Consider the following 20,739-nt stretch of genomic DNA (forward strand, 5'->3'; position numbering starts at 1 on the left):
TATCATATTTATTCATCACACCGATACCGTCAACATTACGGTTGTGGGTTCGATTCTCACCGTCGCCCCTGGAATTTTTGTCCCATTCCCTTCCCTCTAAAAATATTATATATGTACACTGGCTGAATATGAACAACATAAAGTCGTTAAAAAAATAATTATATCATTTAAGAAAAAATAATCTGATGAAACTATCCAAAATAAACATTAAGGTTAAGATAACTTTTTATACAAATGTTTAAAGTTTTAGTAGTGGCTTAGTAGAAAATAAATTAAACATAATATCAAAAATATATTTAATTTGTTTTCTAAGCTAAATTTATGCAAAACTGCAATTAACTTTATTGCGTCGAGTTTGCCTTAAATCAAATTGGGTTTTTACAAATTGAAGATAAATTTAAATCAAATCATGGGCTCGTTAATTGGTCATATGCTACGATGATTAACATACATTATGTATAAATTTGCAGGATTGCCAACCTACCCGCATATCTTAATTTTACAAGGAGAGGGTGAGGAAATGTTTTATTTATTTTAATTTTTTACAGTTGTGCTAGTCAAACTTATTGAATTAGAGAAGTTACTGGTCCGAATGTTCTTGCTTGTTTAGTGAGAAGATTTAACGCAACGCTATCTACATACCCGTTCTGGAGGCGTCGTCAATCCAAAGCCGGACTGGCTCCAGGAATTAATGCTTGGGGAAGCGTTTCTTAAGATGTTTGTTGTATTTGTAAGGTCGGGGTGACAAATGTTCCTAAGATAATTTATTAATTATCTTCGAACACGATGGTATCGGTTTAGTTAATCCAAAGACATAATTTGCCAGTAATGCAAATGACAGTGTTTAATTAACTTTATCGATTGTATCACGATGTTTTAATAAGAGATTATTGATTGAATTGATTTTTTTCAAGGGGCAAGGTGGATGTGGATGTGAGGTTTTTTTGTGTAATGGGTGTGCCTGTAAGAGAGTGAAGTGTAGGTTGGACGTCTTCCTATCTGTCCCACCGTTAAACTAAAACCGAAGAAAGTTTAACGGTGGTAAAGAGAGGAAGTGGGAACGGGTTGAAGGGGCCACCGTTGTCGTAATGGGCCGGCTCATGGGCAGTCATGTCCTTGACATCGGTCGAGGTGCACTCTCATCCTTGACTTCTCCCCAGTCTCCCGATGGTCGGACGCAGTTGTAGTGGGGCGGTTATGGCAAAAAAGGCGGCGGGGACAAACCAGTGCCGGCCAACTGGAAAAAAACGGGGATGGGCAACGCGGCGCAGGACCGGTTCAGAACCGCAACTCTTCCACGAGACTCTACCGTGATTAAGTTTCCCGCAATTGTTCAAATTGCTCCCCTACCCGGTTATCTAGCGGGCTGATTTTTTTTTAGTCAAGCCCCTTTTTTTTGACAGGTAGACAGACGCACAATCTATTCAGCTGAATCCGGTCCTTGGCAGTAAATCTTATTTTCTGGCCGACAGGTAGTTGCGCATTTAGACGAGATGCCCACTAAAACTTACCTTCCTTAAAACCTTCAACTATACGGTAGTTGAAACAAATGAACAACCACAAGGAATGAATGGAATGGCTAAAAATTAAAGAAACACCCCCGATTGAAGATAATTAAATCATACCAACTCTAGCTAAAGCACATCTGTCCACGAATGGATATTCAGGGCAAAATATATGAACCTTGCAACAGTCGCCAATTATTTAGCATGCATTAGATTTCGTGGTCCGATTGACCAAATAACATCTTTCAATTAATTAATCTTTATGTAAGATATTGGATGAGACAAAAAGTCAGTGTCACGAGCGGGATTCGAGCCCACGACCTTCGGCTTAATACGCCGCTGCTCTGCCACTTGAGCGTCGATCCACTCGGACACTAACTTCCCACCTCAACCCAACCTGATTTTTTTTTATCTCAACCAATACCTTACATAAAGAGTATTTAATACCAAGAAGACAGTGTGCAAAAAAAGGTCACAACAATAAACATAAAAATCTTGATATCTGCTGTGAGATGAACCATCAGTGTGGTAGTTTCCGATCATTTTGGTCCGTCTATTCTCGCTGTTTTATATTAACACATCAATGAAGGCAAATCGCCGAAGACCAAAACAGCTAGGATAAGCCCCAGGATGAACGGAAAAGATCAAACTTTTGAGCTGTATTGTAAGGTTCTTCGGTAGCTGTCATCACAATCACTTTTCAAAACAATTATCTCAATTATACAACAATATAATTTTGTTCACAATTTATATAATTTTATACTAATTTAATCGCATTGGCAGTTTTGTCCCCAAAATCTTTGACAGCTGCAACATTTCGCTTGACTACCAAGTCTGTTTTATGTTTTCCATTGTTAGTCAGAAACTGTTTCTAATATTTAGCGAGAGCTAATTTTTGCATAATATTATTCGAAGTGATAATTGTTCGATGCATAATTATTTTCGGGGTTAGGGGCCGTGTGATACGAGCATTTAAATGTCTCAGACCTTTCCACACAGTTCACGTTTCCGTAAATTATTTCTAGCCGGTAAAACAAATATTGAATTGAAAACCGCACCCCAGGTTTTTGGGTTTACTGACTTTTAAAATTTGCTGCCCGTTCGCGATTTATTCCGTACAAGGATGGCGGATGATCGTGGTTTTTTTATACGACAGCAGGTGATTACCGATGCACGTGCGTCTAATCGTCGGTTTTGGTCAGGTGCGTTTTGTTTTTAATTGCAGTACGAGACGGATACGAAAGTCAAGAATGTATTATCGATGTTGTTGATGCTGCAGGCAACAAAATACATTGCAAAAGGAGGAATAAAAACATTCCATCACTCTTTAATCTAGGGTTAACCACAATTGCTTGCAACAATGCAGATCTGAGGGAGCAGTTTTAGCCATTCTCTCCACAACTCGATGCTTGAATTATTTCACGGTTGTTTAAAAACGAGACGAATTTTACTTAACATGACTTTTACATAATTTATTATTATTTTTTATTTAATTTAAAACAATCTAATATCTTTGATAATAATTAACAGTGATTACGTATTATCTGGGTAAACTCTTTTTATCTGGTTCTTGCAACCGAGGGTTAGGCAAATAAAACTGTTTAACCAGCGAGATCCTTTCTATATATTATCTCAAACCTCCTATCAAACAGAAATTAGCGGAAGTAAACTTAGATAAAAGAAAGGATGTTGACTTTGAATTTTTTATTTCAATTGTTGGATACCAGATTTGATCCTATTGTGGTTTTATTGTATTGCCTTTATTTAAAAATCTTCCCCTACCGTGAGAAGGCCAGATGTGTCTTCACCCTTTTGTAATTACAACGATCCGGAGTAACCTTGAGCATTGATTTCCAAAGATTGTTCACATCAGGACCTCGACCGGCACCTGCTTGGGCCCCAAAGGCGGGCGAATTTTGGTTTACAGCAGGTGCCGCCGAAGGAGGCAGGATAAAAAACAAATCTTTCCCCTTTCATTTTTTTAAAATATTTTTTATATACAATTCCTATTCGTAAAATATGTAAATTTCAATACGTATGTATCCTGGACTTAACCACCTGGACGAGCGCTTTGATAATCCCTGTACAACGGAACATTTGAAAACTGGGCAAAAATTCCAAATCGTTATATCCACGAATGTGGTAATTAAGCAATTAACCGCTTAAACGGACGAAAATGGATCCTTATTAATGGGTCCTTTTCGTTAGAAAGAGCAAAACTCCTTTTCTTCAAGGCCGTGAACAGTCAAGGACAGGTTCTCAACGATTCGAGAAGTGTTCCCTCTTTAGATCAGCTTCTCATGGCCCACACCCAGGTATAATTTAAAAACGACTATTAAAAAGTATTAATTTTTCAATTAGGAACAACTTTAAATAATTTGTCATATTCTGATTGTGTTGGTTCGCCTAACAACGGACAAACAACTTCTAGATCCAAAAGTCCCCAGCCTATTAATTTTGTTAAGACACTGCAACTTAAGCCTTTTACTTTTTGGTCAGCCACCCTCCTATTTCGTTTTCTGTTTTATTTTGAAGAGACACAGATAGCAAATACCAAACACTCACTATGGTGGAATGCCAAACGCATCTGACAGGGCAGAACGCGAAGACAGGCGGACCAGAATAGTCAACGTCAGCTGAACCACTGGTTCAAAACCTCGCATAGTTCAATGACAAAAAAATCTCTCAGTTAAAGTGAATTGAGCGAATTTAACCTAGTAATTTCATCATTTTCAGTATTTACCCTGAGCGTAAACTTTCATTTCTTTAGTTATATTATGATAAAATAACACACAGCTGCAAAAACGAGTCTTGGAGACCAAAAGATCAAGAACAGGCAGATCAAAAAATACCGGAAACGACCAAGATACAGATTTATCACCCTGCACATTTCAACAAGATGTGTCACAATGTATACACATGTTAAATACATAGGAAAATGTATTATAATTGTTCTGGCTAGACTTTAGAGTGGAAATTATGTGCGTTGTTCATTCAAAGGAACGATGGGTCGTGATAATCATAAGTTTTTGTTGAAAAAATGTACGTCTTATTAAAAAAAAAAATTACCATTGTAATGAAATGTCGTAAGGAAAAGAATTGTTTTAATATTGTGCCATCACACCATAACGCTGACGACGTACCACGTGGGGCTATGTTGGAAGACCATCAGTCAGTTCTCACAACAAATAGGCAACAATGATATTACATTTTGTTTGAGGTTTGCAGATGATTCAGTCTCATGTTAAGTTTGTTCGTTTATTTATTTATTTGGGGGGGGGGGTAGTTTTCCAGTATTTCGGTTTGCTAACTGTTTTGTTCTATCAGAGGTCTGCCATATCCAGTCTGCGGGTCGGAATAGTCAGAAACGACTACACTACAGGTTTATTACCGTTTAGACCCCTACTATGCCGAACGATCCATAAGCAATTCAAGCAGTTGGAAACTTTTCAACTGGATAGAGAAGTGTTCAAGCCGGATGAAGACGAACCGCAAAGATCGTTCGGTAAACCGGCGGCGCGAAACGGAGAGGACCCCACGGTGAATTCGCGAGATGTTCCAACTCCGGGGCCAATAAACCCGCGGTTCCCATCAGCATGAACCATTCCGCGCGTTCAAGGCCGGAGAAACCATTGTCAAGACACGCTTCGCTAAACACGCCCACCCGGTTACCATTGTTCCCACTCCGGTCCGTCCAACAGTAATCATCATCCGACGATTCGGCGAATAAAACCCTTACCGGGGATGCCGGCGACGAGACGCGATATCTTACCCGAGTTCCTAAGAAGGAACCATCACTTAGAAGTCATTATTAGAAAACACTGTTGATTACAAAGCCTATTATGAAAGAGAAAAACTGCACGAACAACCCCATGATTAATGTAACCTGATTTTAATCATTCTTTATTATGTAGATATAACCGTTACCGGCAAAACATCCGGCACGATATCCATCTGAAATTGGCATCAAACCAAAGCCAGGTCTCAACAAGGAAAAGATTCACCCTCAAAATTGTTTTTGAGGCCTGAGAACAGCATGTTGGACCTGTTTCTCACAAGAGAATTTCAACAGGATATCAGGTAAAGAGTATTTAAAAGTGGCAGAGATCCCTTTCACGGATGAAAGAAGGCCCAAGTGGATGAATAGAGACGCCGGAGTTTACAGACTTTTATACTACTTTCGACGAAGGGTCTTCAAGTCCAAGTTCAACCCCATGCCAATCCTTTATCTAAACATTCTTGACAATTTACATTTAGATTTTCACAACCCTTCATGTCCGACGATGCAATGGAAAAAGGCACGTCCGGATGTATGACTGGCATTCTTAAAAAAGTTCTTAAATGTTAAGGAGGTGTGAGATTCATTAACCTTTTATCTTGAATTTTAAATTTGATGATGGAGGTTTTGATTCCCCAAGCACTTCAGATTTATCTTACTAGTAGGTCATTGCTACAATTCTTTTCCTGTTGTTCGGTTACTTCGCATTCGAAGATAATATGGGTGGCAGTTCCTCTTCATCGCATAACAATTAGGGTCATCGTTAGTGAATGTCGTGTGGTATGTCTCAGATGCCACAAGTGACCGGTATACAGTTCTTAAATGTAGCAATGTGGTTGCCAGTTTTGGTGTACTTTCGTGAACCATGAGTTTCATATGTCCGGCACCTATAAAGTTCGCCCATTTATCTGTTTGCTTTGTGTGGATTCATTCTGAAATTATAATTCTGTGTTTGTCACAGTTATATCAAGTATAGATTCTAGGTTTATATATGGTCTTGCAGATCCTCCTCTGAGTTCGTCTGTCCTCTGTTTTTGGTCATAGCACCGATTGTGGGTTGTTGTGTTTTCCTCATCATTGGAGATATTGGCATTCACTTACTATTTAATAAGTGACATTTTTACATGCTAATGCTTTCATTGTTGCTTGACTAATTTATATTATGAAGATTTTTTTGTAAGTGTAACTTCTTTTAAGAGTTTGTAGATTTGGTGCGCGCTCGTCGTTTCCTACCATCCTGGCCTACGCAGACGGATGAACCTTCTTCCATGTTTTATTTGTCATCTCTCTCAGGCGATAAAACGCCTGGACTCGTTGTGAATTTCTAGTTTATTCGTTTACGATCATATCCCGATCCGCCCATCAGACGTTTCGGAATATCGCCATATTCGGTGGTTGGACTGAGCCCCGCCGAACGACCGAGCCACTATAATTTGTGTAATTTGCCAAAATCGCGTCAGAAAATGACCAAACTACAGGTTCTTCACCCCGAAGAGCTCAAAAACTCCCACAATCCACAGCTCAACACCATCCATCTATAAGCTATCTTTCCTCCCATCCGAACCTTCTTTTTAGAATGTACATAACCATGGTCGATCTTTTCCTGCTGTGCCCTGCCATGCCTAACCTTCTATAGAGTTTCTTCTTTCTTCCTACTATATTTTCTTCCGAAATTTCTAAGAGATATTCTTAGATAGTCTATTAGGGTTATTTTTTCCATCTTTTAGTATATATTTTTTAATGAAATTTAGTTATTACAATCTGTAACCTTATTTATATTATGTAATGAGTGGAATTTACAAATGACATGTCTTGTAAGGAAAGTTAAGGTTAAGTTACAAAACGCGAGAACTAATCTTCGTTTAGTAGGTCGCGAGGCCATCTCCCATTCAAGCTTCTAATGGGATTATAAGGGTGGTTTTCTACTGGATAAGGCTTGGGCTATTGGGCTGAGTTTGTGGCTGATGGCGGAAAGTGGAAAATGTTTTTGAGATTGTTTTTAGCACGAGAGGTGTTTTGAGGATATTGTGAAGGGCGATGTTGGGGACGTAGTAAGGAGCATTGACTATTCTGAGGACTTTGGATTGGATGAACTGTATACTTTGGAAGGTGTAGAGGTGCCCCACAGTTCTAGACCGTACGTTAAGATTGACTTTAATATTGTCAGTTTGTTTTCGTTGAACCGTTATTCGCGTGGCGGGTAGTCTGATAAACGTTTGTTTAATGTCTTTCGTTTTAGTTATGTGTGTAGGTTTCAGGTTAGTCTTGAGTCTAGATGAAACTCAAGGTTTTTGCGATGGGATCATTTATAAATGAAAGGTTTTGCTGCCAAGGTTGAATCATTCACGGATGCTTTTGCTTTCATTAAGCTTTGTATGGTACTGATTGCTCCATTAGGCTTTTTTATGTTTGCAGGGCATGTGCCTGAGCTCTTTCGAAGAAATTGTGGGATCGGGATGGTGTCATCTGCAAATGTTGCAAGGATGGTGAGGGTGAAGTCGCGATATCTGTGGTGTAGATGAGACAAAGGATCGATCCAAGTACGCTGCCCTGAAGAAGCCCCGCTCGCACAGGGCAATAATCGAAATAGGCCGGTCCAATCTTTCAATATAAAAACGCAAATCTTTCAGAAAGATTGGAGTTTTGACAGCACTATTCCACGCAAGGTTATCAACTTGTTAATTTACTTAGAGATTGTCTACTGAAGTTAAGAGTTGTTATTATTATGAGATATAGTTATATTAAATAATGCATCTGTAAATAATTGCATACAAATGGCTGTAAATATACAACACGTATATCTAAAGACGACCAATTTATCAATCAATCTGCAGCCAGAGTAACGCTTACCAAAAAAAGTGTTTTTGAAAAAAAAAGGTGGTTGTTGCTTAGTTAGTATTTAATAATTATCAGCTAGCTCAAAACTAATTATTTTTGTAAAATGCCGGTTGGTTAGTTTGCAAGAATTGTTGGATAAAAATAAATTAACAAGAGATAATTAGTTGTGATAACGTTAACTAATAAAGCTTCTATTAAAATAACAAAGATTGTTTTGTTTATAAGGTTTACATTTCAAAATTTTTTGCCCTTTCGACCGATTTTTCTTTCTTTGAATAAAATATAATCAAAAATTCCAAAAGTTTTATTTATTTATGACAAAATATCAAAAGGCAAACAGGCCGGTGTGGTTTGTTTACATGTAGATAATCGATAAATATTTGTATTAATTTTTTTATTTTATTATGGCATTACATTATTTTCGTATTTATTCACTCTGCGGCATCAACGGCTATGCCATGAATGCAAGGAGATTCGTAAACTACGTTAAAATCGGATTTTCCTTTTTTGAAAGGATGTTTTTTCCCGGTGGCCATCATTTTATAGATGCTCGCCGTCGAATAAGAAAAAAAAAATGAAAACTGGAAAAATCCAGCGTCAGAATTCCTCAGCCCAGCATCATAACTGGTGGAACTTTTAAAGGTCGTACCTCATTTTTTCTTTTTTTTCTTCTTCTTCTTCTAGAACCTATTTCTCAACTCCCACCACAAAAGCGAAAAGGTGGGAGGAGACCATGAACAACTCGCTTCGCGTTATGCAATTACAGCTCGGCGGCCGGAAAATTCAAGTTCAAAATTTCCGCCCTTGGATTTTTTCGGAACAAGGTGAGCAGGACAGAGCACGGTTCCTTCTTTCCGTTAGAAAAACCACTTCCAAGAGTCGTACAAACTTCCAGCTGAGATTCGCAGATCCACAACATTGCGCGGTTCAGGTTGAAAACCTCATTAATATTTTATTTCTGAGTAAAACATTCTTTTTTTAATATTAAATTTAACCAACAATAGATTTCCCGCCACTTCATCGTTAGAACCGTTTAAAGTGCAAATTTTCTTTTTTGTTACAGGATATGAATATGTGAGAAGATCCTTTGAGGTGTAATATCATTGTGGGAATTCTTGTTGAGATCTGTGGGTTCAAGGACCTCGCCGAATCTGATGATCCGCAAATTCTCGCTGTTTTTTTGATGGGCTATCCGTCCTGTTTGGGCCATCTTCATTGGTTATCCTCATCCTCATATTACTTTCGCTCAAATAAATGGAGAAGAGAAGTGAAGACGCAAAGAAACAACTGTTGGATCTTATCCAACGTTACTGGTTCGCATGTACTCGCTTGTCTCAATCTGTCAGGCCCGTATAGGTTTTATGCTTTTTTTCAATGGTTGGACTGTGATCCATATTCCACAACAGTTCTCTGGTGTTCGCTTATGATTCTTCAAATATAGTTACTGTTTTTATTTTATGAGGGTTCACAACAGGAGAAGTCATATAAACCTTTTTTTTTTTTTTTTTTTTAAGCCCATTTGCAAGTATGTCGGGTTCGGCTGCATTCGAACCCGGGACCTTTACCTTACAGTGATGAGCGCCGTGTCAACGACTAAACCTTGCCGCCACCGACGCCCCATCCTTTTCTCTTCTCACTGGATTAGTTAAGTTTGTACCCCAAGAGTAAAACATTCTTTTCTTTTGTTATAATAATCCAAAATACATTTGCCACCACCGCATCGTTAGAACTGTTGAAAGTGCAAAAACTCGTTTTTATTACAGGATATGAATGTGAGAAGATCCTTTGAAATGTAATATCATTGTGGGAATTCTTGAGATCTGCGGGGTGAATTACTTATAATTTGGCCGATTCCGATTATCCGCAGATTCTCGATGTTTTTGGGCTGTCAGGCTGGTTCAGTGGTCGTATTACTTTCGTTGATTTTAAAAGGAAAAGCCAAAGAAAATGCACAGAATCAGCAGTCGGATCGACGATCCTGGTCCGCTTGAAATTGGCCAGTATTCTGCCTTCTTCAGGGGTTGGATTTTGTCGTGTGTCAAAGAAGTGATTTTTTTCTTTGATTTCAGTTTCTCTGACCAGGTTTTGTCTATCATATTCGTTTCGGTATTGCCACATCCTCAGCGATTGAAATATGAAAAAAAGGCCCATTTGTAAGGGTTTACCTTTACCGTACAGCGAAGAGCGCCGGGTCAACGAGGTAGCGGCCACCGAAGCCCCTTTTCTTATGATTCTTTAAACATGTATGCAGTTTGACCGTTTCATGATTTTTCTATTCTCGCTAGTTTGGCGAGTTTCCTAAACGGCCAGACTACTTATAACTCTGATTTTTAAAAATTCATAGACCAATAGATCGACTAACACCTCTATCTTACCTAACACCTTCCTTGTTTCGAAACGCCCCCTGGGACAGGAACGTGTTCATTGTGCCGAGATATTTTCCCCCGAAGGCTAGCCACGATAAATGCAACACGGTACGCGATGGAATGACGCCCTGCACGAATGAGAAGAACGAGTCCGAGATTTGTTAGCTGACAATGGGGGCGTCCCAACAGCACGCCCTTAACGGTTGACGATCAGCCTCTCGGTATGTGGACTGGACGACGCAGAAAATAATAAATTGGAAAGTTTATTATTATTAGAAGACAATTATTTACATTTTCCTTTATTTTTGAATATTGATTTAAGATTAGAATCCAAAAGAAACCACCATTAGACTGTACCTAATTTGTTTTTACGTTTATAACTAACGACCTTTCTAAAACACGGTTTATCCGCAGTCATTTTTATTTTGGAAAAACTTCGAGTATAAATAAAACTATTTCGTTTCAGATGAAAACATCTAATTAAGAAATAATATATTGGCGTAATTTAATTAAGAAAAAAATAACTGCATTCATGTTAATTACTATAACCGTCATGCCTGGTAATATTTTCATCTCCTACAACCTCACGTTCCGTAAGACCAATTTTATTTGCATTGTATCCGTATAATTATGTTTATGCGCATAATAATTCCATTATTGGCGGATAATATTTAAATAATTGTGGAATGTTTGGTGGTGATTTATTTTTCTAGAGAGAAGAGCGGGGTGACCGAAAGCGCCTTGTGTCCTGCTAAATCTGTGTCATTCGGTGTGACCCAGAAGAAGGAAGGGTTTTTTTTGCTTCTAGGAAATCTACGGAACATTTAAAATTCATCCAGGACAGGAAACACGTTGCACTAAACGGCTCTTTCCCTCCTGACTCCTCCGCACTCTCCACACCTTCCCAAACAGGGCATTGTTTCACCTTTGACTAAAGTTAAATTTTTCCTTTCTTATTAACTAATCAGAATAATTAATTTAAGGCTTATACTACTAACAATGTTATAAGTTAATGACTGAAACTTCTGGTTAACTATTAAGGCCTTTACAAGGAACATGATGTACGATGACATACGTGCACGAATCCATTAAAGGTCGAACGTGCATATGGACTTTATTGATTGATTGATCACTATTGACCATCTTTCGCCTGGCCTATTGTAGTTCACTTAAAACAGAAAGAAACATGTGTGATCGAGAAAACCGAAGAAGAAGTCATGACGAGGCATGTCAAAAGTTCACAGGACGTCCAATCAAATCACGCTTTAATCCGATTCCATGTAGGAAGAAGTCGTGGCTTGTTCATTCTCCCCCATGTAAATTTATACGATTTCGGCGGTCCCGAATTGAAATTCAAAGTGTTTTTTTAATGGTAATCCCATCCGGGGATGATGTGCAGCACAGAGCACTTTGAGGAGAGAGAACCGGACGGGTTTTCCGCTGTGCACGTTGACACTCGATTAAAAGCGAGACTCACGCAAACAAGTGGGTAATTGAGCAGGTCGGGACGTGTTTATTCAAAAGTATCCCAGTGGAAGAGGGCCATTGTTTTCATCGGCCTTGAACCTCATTTATAACATATGACCAGACGTGAAATGAATCGGAAAGACGGGTCAATCCAGCCAGGAATTATTTCGGGAGTCGAGCCGGTTAATTAAGTGTCTCGTTAAAATTTAAAGAATGCAAATCGTTTATGTGTATTTAATGAGATAGTTGTTGATATCTGCGAGGTGAAGTACTGTAGGTTGGTCGTCACCAGGTTATACTGTTATACTTATTATCGCAGCTTTTCCCTGTCAGATCGGAGGTCTTCTAATAACATTTACAGGGCTATAAAAAGACAAAGAAACGAGAAAACGCACAGATTCAACAAATAAACCACCAGCTTGCTCTTCTCATTTCATCTATCCTGCTTATTCTTGCAGGTTCTGCCCAACAGGCACCTTGGTCTCTTACCTAATAACCTCTAAATCGTTTAAAAAGGACATACGGACGAGAAAACGCACAGATTCAACAAATAAACCCCAGTTAGATCGTCTCGTTCATTCTGGTGTTATTTCAAAGCAGCTTATGTCCATCAGACATAATGGACTCCCAATAACCTTTCAGCGCTTAAAAAGGGCAAACGAACGAGAAACGCACAGAATCACTTTGTTTGTTCAACCTGGTCTGCTTATTCTCTCTGGTCCGCCAGACGCGATCGTCTCTCATCTTGCTCAGTCTATTTTCTGATACAACTTGCGTCGAGGTTAAAAAATGCCAAATGTGAATGGCTATCCTGCCAATCCTAATATGGTTTGGTCTGTCAAACCAGGATATTGGATACGGTTAAAACTCCGAATGAAAAACTTGTTTATTTTTGCCTGCTGTGCTATCCTCCAGGTCCGCCTGTTCTGGCTGAATTCTTAGGTCAGACGCGTTTCTACAATTATTTACAAATACGTTTACGCGACATAACAGAAAATTATGAACCTGAATCAACCTGAACATAAAAAAGCAGGGTATGTCGAAGGTTAACATTTCTTTTTCTTTGTAGGTAAAATTCATTCTTTATAGAGTTACGTTTCCCATCTACATAGCAAACATACTTGATTTAAGGGCATATAATAAATTAACTCCATTCGAGGAAACGTGTTACGGATACTAGCCATATTATTAAATCATGGGTATTTGTTGAACGATGTAAAATGTAAAGGGGATTTATGTTTACGGTTCTCCAAGGTAGAATATATGTTTTATTCTTAAGAAATTGCTACGTTTATGTGTAGAATACAGGTGAAAGAGAAAATACTTGGGGAGTGATGGCTGAAGGACCTTAAGATCAGGACAACCGCGATATATTGGTTCTTCACCACCAAATTAACGTTTTATAAGAGAACTTATTTTAAAACAATGTTATAACATATAATCCAAATTGAAATGGGCTAGGAAGGGCAAAGAAACAGGTGTAGCCGTCCGAAGGGCGAGTGTCTTCCCCGTTTTGTACGGGGGAATGTACAACCTTGGTCTTTTAACTTGCACGCTCACCTGGGACATACCATGGCTACTACCTGTTCGTAAACTGTCGGCCGGGTCGGGCAGACTACTATCCGTCCGGATCTTAGATAACAGACCCGTTGGACCGATCCGTTTGTCAATTTCGATACTTCCAGCTTCCAGGGGCGCGAAGGGCGGTGGAAATGGTGGACTTGCCTGCCTCCACCCGCCCCCTCTACGTTCAACAAGACATGGACAACCACTTCAATTAATATCGTTTTTTTTTTTTTTTTTTTTTTAAATAGGAACTGGTTTTTAATTTAGATTTTTTCTCCTCTGCCCATGCTAGTTTTTCAACTATTATAAACCTGTAATTTTTTTTTCTTCGGCTGGTCATAAATTTAAGAGGAATTTCTTCTATGCAACCAACTGTTTTATGAAGTTTTAAAATGTTGTAAAACCGCTGAAATACATAGAATCATGACCCCAGTTTTATTGAATTTACGCTAAAAGCAAAAGTCAAAATACAATTTTAACCAAAGATGACAGACCCAATGAAGTGAAAATTCAGCTCGTGAAGTCCCATTCAATCCAACGCTGTCTTAAACTCCAACAAGGACTTTCAATTAATTAATCTGTAAGTAAGGTGTTGGTAGAAATGAAAAAGTCAGTGTCACGAGCGGGATTCGAACCCACGACCTTCGGCTAAATACGCCGCTGATCCAACCACTTGAGCTATCCTGACTTCAAACCACTCCCCATCTCTTTGAAAAATGGATCTAAAAAGGACTTTGTGACATAACTTACCAATAGAGTCACACATTTTTTAGGTCGTTTATACTATAAAAAGACAGGGAACCCAGTAGAGACCCATGGGGAACCCCATATTGCACAATATGGTTCATGGGTGTATTTTGTTGCCATGCCTTTTGCTGAGGCCTTTTAGAAAAGAAATATAGAAGTCTAATGCCTTCCTTTTGATCCCATTTGAGTACACTTTTTCAATGAGGATATTGTATCAAAAGCTGTCCTAAGATCCGTTGGGACTAGCGCTTGTATATTGGACTGTTAATTGTTTTAACTTTTGTATACATTTACACAATAAATTTTAAAAAAATGGTAAAATAGATAATAGGCCACGAAAGTTGCATAAGCTTACATCATAGAATCATACAGATATATTAAAAAAGGTGTATATTTATGGATAGAATAATTTATAGAGCGAATAGAAAAAGTATTGTCAGGTTGATTTGAAAGTAAACAGTCTATATACATACAAGAAAACAAATAGGTATCTATAAAATGGATAGATCGGTATTTTCGTTTTTACCATTGTCTAATTATTTTATTTTATATAATTATCTAGTGTCCAAACACAAAACTTTTTAAGTTCCAAGTAGTACTTGGTACTATGGAGCCTATATTTGTTAGGTGTGTGCGCGTGCGTGTGTATGTAATTTAAAAACTTCCCTTAAAGACGAGAAAATTAATCTTGAACATCAATTAAAATTTGTCGACTCACCAATAGTTAAAAATTTTGAGGAAAATGATTTAATTACAGATGAAGCCGTTTTTAAAAAAATGCGAATAGCTTGAAACTGCTTGAAGACTGGTTTGACCAATGCCTGTCACGAAGTACTCATGAATCACATACAAAATTCTCCTCAAGGTGACAATTTAAAGCACTACCTCTCTAGAGTTAGCATGTAAGAAAAACGATGTATTTTATTTTTCAAAAAGTTATGACGTACGGTTTACTATCGTGAGGATCAGTTGATACCAAAGACATACTAATAATGCAGAAACGTTTCACTCCCTAATGTCATGTGTTGGGAATAATGATCCTTTCAAGCCACCTCTTAAAACTAATAATCTTATGACAATAATTAAGTTTTTATGTTTATGCCAGTTTACAATATTGAAAAGAACTTAAATGCTTCACCTTGGTTATGCAACAACATGATTATCAAATGAGAAATGGGGGGATAAGACAGTTCAACCTCTCACTAGAACATCACATGTTTTAAACGGTTACAAGATTCAAACAAAACAAAAATTTTAACGAAATTCTCAAACACATTAAAAATATCTTGACCGAGAAAGTTTTAAAAGAAAATACAGAGGGCAGGTCAAAATGCGTGTAACAGCGTAGGTCTTTTTTTTTTTTAACTGAATATAAATACAATATCGTTTAGAGAAATGCAATATATGGAAATGTAAGTTGTGAGTATGTAAAACTGTGTTTTTTTACCGTTCCTCATGAATCAAACAAAATAATATAAAAAATTATTTAATCTATAGTTATTCGAACGGTCACTAATCTCTACACATTATTTAATCCATTGATTTAGTGGTTTATTGATCAAATTACTTTTTTCAATTAATTAATATTTTTGTGTAAGGTTTTGGTTGAAATGAAAAAGTTAGTGTCACGAGTGGGATTCGAACATCAAACGATTTCGACTGAAAAATAGCAAAAAAGAGGGAAAATTCGAAAGGTTGTAGGTGTCCGAGTGGATCGAAGTCACGACAGCCAAAGGGTTACATGGCAACGCAATACATACACATTGTACAATATAGGGTTCCCCATGGGTCTCTACTGGGTCCTAATCTTTTTATAGTATACGTAAACGTCCCAAAAATTCCAAATTACTTCTTTCAATTAATTAATCTTTTATGTAAGGTTTTGGTTGAAATGAAAAAGTTAGTGTCAAGAGTGGGATTCGAACCCACGAACTTCGGCTCAATACGCCCCTGCTCTAACCACTTGAACTATCGTGACTTCGATCCACTCGGACACCTTACAACCTTTCGAATTTTCCATCTTTTTTGCCATTTTTCAGTCGAAATCGTTCGAAGTTCGAATCCCACTCTTGACACTAACTTTTTCATTTCAAAGCAAACCTTACATAAAAACATTAATTAATAGTAAAAAATTATGATGTAATGTAAAATGACCTGACGCATGTAAAACATGGTTGCCTACTTTAAAAGTGGTGTTATGCTAAGTTACTAAGCTGTTAAAAAAATTGGTCGCGCGAATTTTTTAAAATGGAAAATGAGCGGACGATGGATATCAGTTCTTTCTTTTTAATAGTTCAAAACGCACATGGTCTGTTATCAGTGGAACGGAAAAGACAAAAGCTAGAAACAGCGACAACAGGCGGACCCAGATTATCGGCCAAGATCTATGGATCTATAATGGATGTGATTGATTTGGACAATATCGGTCTACTTTCGTCGGTGTTTACATTGAATTAACGATATGAAAACATTATCTTGTTGGAAAATTTTAATAATTTATTATCTCTTTGGAAAGCTAAACGAAATCTAAACGATCTTAGCTTTACATTGGACGATGTAAATAAACCCATATTTCTATTTAATAAATCCTTAAAGGAGGAAATAAAAAAGTGAAGTTGAAGCCGTAAGCGAGTTTTATCATGAGGATCTGTGTGAATTCGATCAGTACTGATTATCTCCACTCTTTGTCTTTCGGTATTACACTTGTCTTTTAAATAAACAAATTTATAATGTGTGGTGAGGGCACTCTCAATAAGACACGCAAGAATGGTACAATTACACAGAAAACAAACACTTTGAGCCCTGAAGATGATGTCAATAAAGATCGAAACGTTGGCACGATAAAGAAAATGTTTTCAGAAACCTACATCACACGATTTCTGAATAATCAAATCTATAATGCTCGTCTTTTGAACGAAAGAGAAAAACTGTTTAAATTTAGTGTTTTTATGTTTAAAACCTTAAAACTTAATGTAAAAGGTCAAATTTAAAATTGCCTCTTGAGCAGAATCATAAAAGTTATCATGCTATCTACCGATGATCAAGTAGTACAAATTCTCCGACGAGGGTTAGATATATATTTATGAAACGTTTGAATCTACTTAAATTGAATTTTTCCAACCGTTATTTTTACCCCTTAGCCGGATTTACTCGAGGTACAAACAAAGCCGGCAAAGTCGTGGAAAACTTTTCTGGTACGGGGCTCTCCTGTCAGTCAATTTTTCGCCACTTCCTTCTACCTGCTTTTTGCCAGTCGGGGATTAATATTCCACTAGATATTTATTGCCCCTCATCCACTTTTATGGTCCTGACCCAAATGCGGCTTGAAACGGCGCCGACTATTGTGACCAAGTCTGCAAATTACTCTTTCCGAAAATTTCAAGAGGATTGCAGTTTAGAAAACGAAAATGCCCTTTTTGAAACCGGCCTAATTAAAAGGCCGGCTTCTTTTGAATTTTCGACTTATTTATTGCTTTCGTACGCCAGGAAGTCAATTAAAGAATCACAGAATGCTGAGGATTTTTTTCTTTTAAGGTAAAAGGCTCAGGAGAATAGTAAATATAAAAATTATAAGGTAGAATTGAAAATTATTATGCAGAAATCGGAGATGCGATCTGGTGTGATGTAGGTTTCAGAAAAACATTTTCTTTGTCGTGCAACGTTTCGATCTTTATTGAGAACATCTTCAGGGACTGGGATTAACAAACATTGTTTAAATTTAACAAAAACATGTAGGATGTGGTAAAAAGTGAATTTATACAATGCAAAAGAAAAAAAAATTCAATCAAAGTATTTCTACTCACTCAAAGTGTTTGTTTTCCGCGCAATTGTGCCATTCAGTAAGTAGAAATACTTTGAATATAAAAAAAAACTTTTTTTTGTATTGTATAAATTCACTTTTTACCACATCCTACATGCTTTTGTTAAATTTAAACAATGTTCGTAAATCCCAGGCCCTGAAGATGATCTCAATAAAGATCGAAACGTTGGCACGATAAAGAAAATGATTTTCTGAAACCTACATCACACCAGACCGCATCTCACGATTTCCGAATAATCATCGAATAACGATCACTAATCACCACACATTTTTACAGTAGAATTGAAACTGAACTTGAAGATTGATCATGAAACAGTAATGTCATCGATAATTAGAGATGTGTGAACATGGGTCCGCCGATCGTCGCTAGTTGATGTTTAACCCCCTCAAATTAGGCTTTCGAAATATTTCAAATATCCAAGTTTCATTTAATTCAGATATAAAATTACACTAATTAATTTAGAACTTTAATTTTACAGCGATAAAAGGTAAATTTTCATAAAATGAGACGTTTTAGAATGTGGAAAATTTAGTAAATGACGCCGATTGGTATTTAAATAGTTACTGAGATCATATGAACTATGATCGGTTGTCATTGTTGATGATGCCGATTAGCCTGGCCTCTTTTATCACTCGACGCATTGGGGATTAAGGATTCCATAGATATAAAAACAAGTCGATATAACGTATAACATTAGGATTATTACCGCTTTAAAAACTGGCATAATTTTTTCTGGCAATATTTTTCCAATAGTTTTTCCCAAAATTGTGCGGCATGGCACAAGAAAAAAAAGAGTCGAATTCGAGGTATTTATTGCGAAAACGGTCCGAAGCATTTGCCCGTCGAATACCTGCCCAGTTTTTGTAGATTGGCGCATCTGTTAACAATTTTCCAAAATGGGAAATTATAACAAGGACGAAGAATGCTACTTGGAGGGGTCTTGAAATCGTAACTCTTCAGACATTAGCCGGTCATTAAATCCCTCTACTTATACCCGGTAGAATTGAGGCTAAGTGAGAGATAAAGGGACTTTAGGGCTTCCCAGAAGTGAACGGCCCCAAAACTGGCTATCGTACTTTCTAAACCTAGGAGAATAAAAGTCCCTCGAAGGTAAAGGAGGCTGTTTAGTCACTGTTAAAACCTTCGTGTTTTTTTAACGTCTTTTGACCCTTACGACAAAATTTTAGCCCTGAGAATGCCAACGAAAAGCACTTCTTCAAATCATACACAACTTGTTGAAATCTGTCAGTATGGTCTCGATGGTTTGGAATAAATTTTTCAAAATTATGGAAAAAATCGTCGAATAGTTTATTCTGAAATGATGAATTATTTTTTAAATTCAATTGTTCAATAAATACTTAACAGAAACGACGTTCGAGATATGAGTTTAAAATTAAGAAAAATTGGCGCTTTTAATTTTTTTTTCAAACCGCAAAATCAAAAATTTTAATTCATTCCATCTCGGATTGAAAAATGATCGTTGATTGTTCGGTGGTAATATATGACACGGCTCATTACGAACTTAACAGGGGGTGCAAGAGGGGTGCAGGATCGCAGGGTCAGGTGAATTCCCTTCAATCGTAACCGGCACCTGACTTTACGACCTGCACTTTGTTTTGTAAACAGTCTACACTAAGTGATTCTATAAATATGACGATTTTAAATAGATTTTGTAAAAATAAATAAATAAATAAATACATCCTTGGTGTTTTGCTGTTTTCTCGAAATTTCTTTAACTAGGACCTCAACTTACGTTTTTCCTATTTACAGTTATTTTTTTTAAATATGTTTTTTATATATTTTCCCTGGAATAAAAAATTATGGGAAAATTGTTTAAACTTGATGGTATGGTTAAATGTTAGTCGGATATACCATTGGTAATTAAACAAAAACAAAGGTAGTTTTGGTTAGTTTCTGAGGACTGGTTGGCCGGTTCGATCGCAACCTGTAATAAGAAATAAAAGAGGAAGCTTTCTACAAATTTGTCAGCGTTCTCTTTTATTTTATGATTTGCGTTTATGTTTAAGAAAAAATGCTCACCGTTTGATCTGTTGACGATGAGAGGTAGCGGCTCCGGAGAGCAAGGAGGGCTCAACTCCTCTCTGTTCTTCTGCGCTTCGAGCAACTTCAGCTGTTGCTGAAGAAGCCTGTTCTTAATGAGGAAGATCTTGGGCATGGTGGCAGTCTCGGGTCCGGGAACCCAGCACGCTAGGTCGTGGCAAACTCCAAAACGGCAACTGCACTTTTTTCAAAACTGTTTTCAATTTTCACAGGCACTGACACAATCCTCTTTCACTGGCGGTCGGCGTTTAACTGAGCTCACAGAACCGTTGTTCAAGGTTCCGCTGGTGCCCGTGTACCCGTTGGTGGGAGAGGGCCAGGTACACTCGGACAGGCAAAGTCACGGCCGCCATCTTTTCCACCTCCACCTCAGATTCAACCTCAACCTCCTCCTCTTCGCCGCGTCTTCATCGCAGCCCGTGACACTCCTCCGGGTCCCCCCGCGTCACCCGGTGACGGACGCGACGCAGGTGCGCACTTTGCACTTTCGTCCTGCGGCCCAGTTCGAGCAACGGAAGTCGGAAGCGATTCCAGCTCGCCTCTCTCGAAACCGACGCCGGAAATACGACTTGCAAGTCCTCCCATTCATT

The 20,739-nt window shown here is 37.8% G+C and overlaps 1 protein-coding gene across 2 annotated transcripts in view; it reads right to left on the minus strand.

The window, feature by feature from the left end:
• LOC106661901 (transcriptional regulator ovo) overlaps positions 1–20,458 on the minus strand; it is a 31,343-nt gene extending 10,885 nt beyond the window's left edge. Inside the window, exon 1 of one of the 2 annotated variants that reach the window (XM_014385637.2) lies at positions 20,129–20,458. In XM_014385637.2, the coding sequence (XP_014241123.1) occupies positions 20,129–20,264 (136 nt within the window). In that variant the 5' untranslated portion in view covers positions 20,265–20,458. The remainder of the gene's footprint in view (positions 1–20,128) is intronic. The other variant, XM_014385638.2, reaches the window with a different exon arrangement.
• Between the last annotated feature and the right edge of the window lie 281 nt (positions 20,459–20,739).

This window comes from Cimex lectularius, unplaced genomic scaffold (assembly GCF_000648675.2).
Source record: "Cimex lectularius strain Harlan isolate CLEC.00 unplaced genomic scaffold, Clec_2.1 scaffold34, whole genome shotgun sequence".
NCBI classification, from domain to species: domain Eukaryota; kingdom Metazoa; phylum Arthropoda; class Insecta; order Hemiptera; family Cimicidae; genus Cimex; species Cimex lectularius.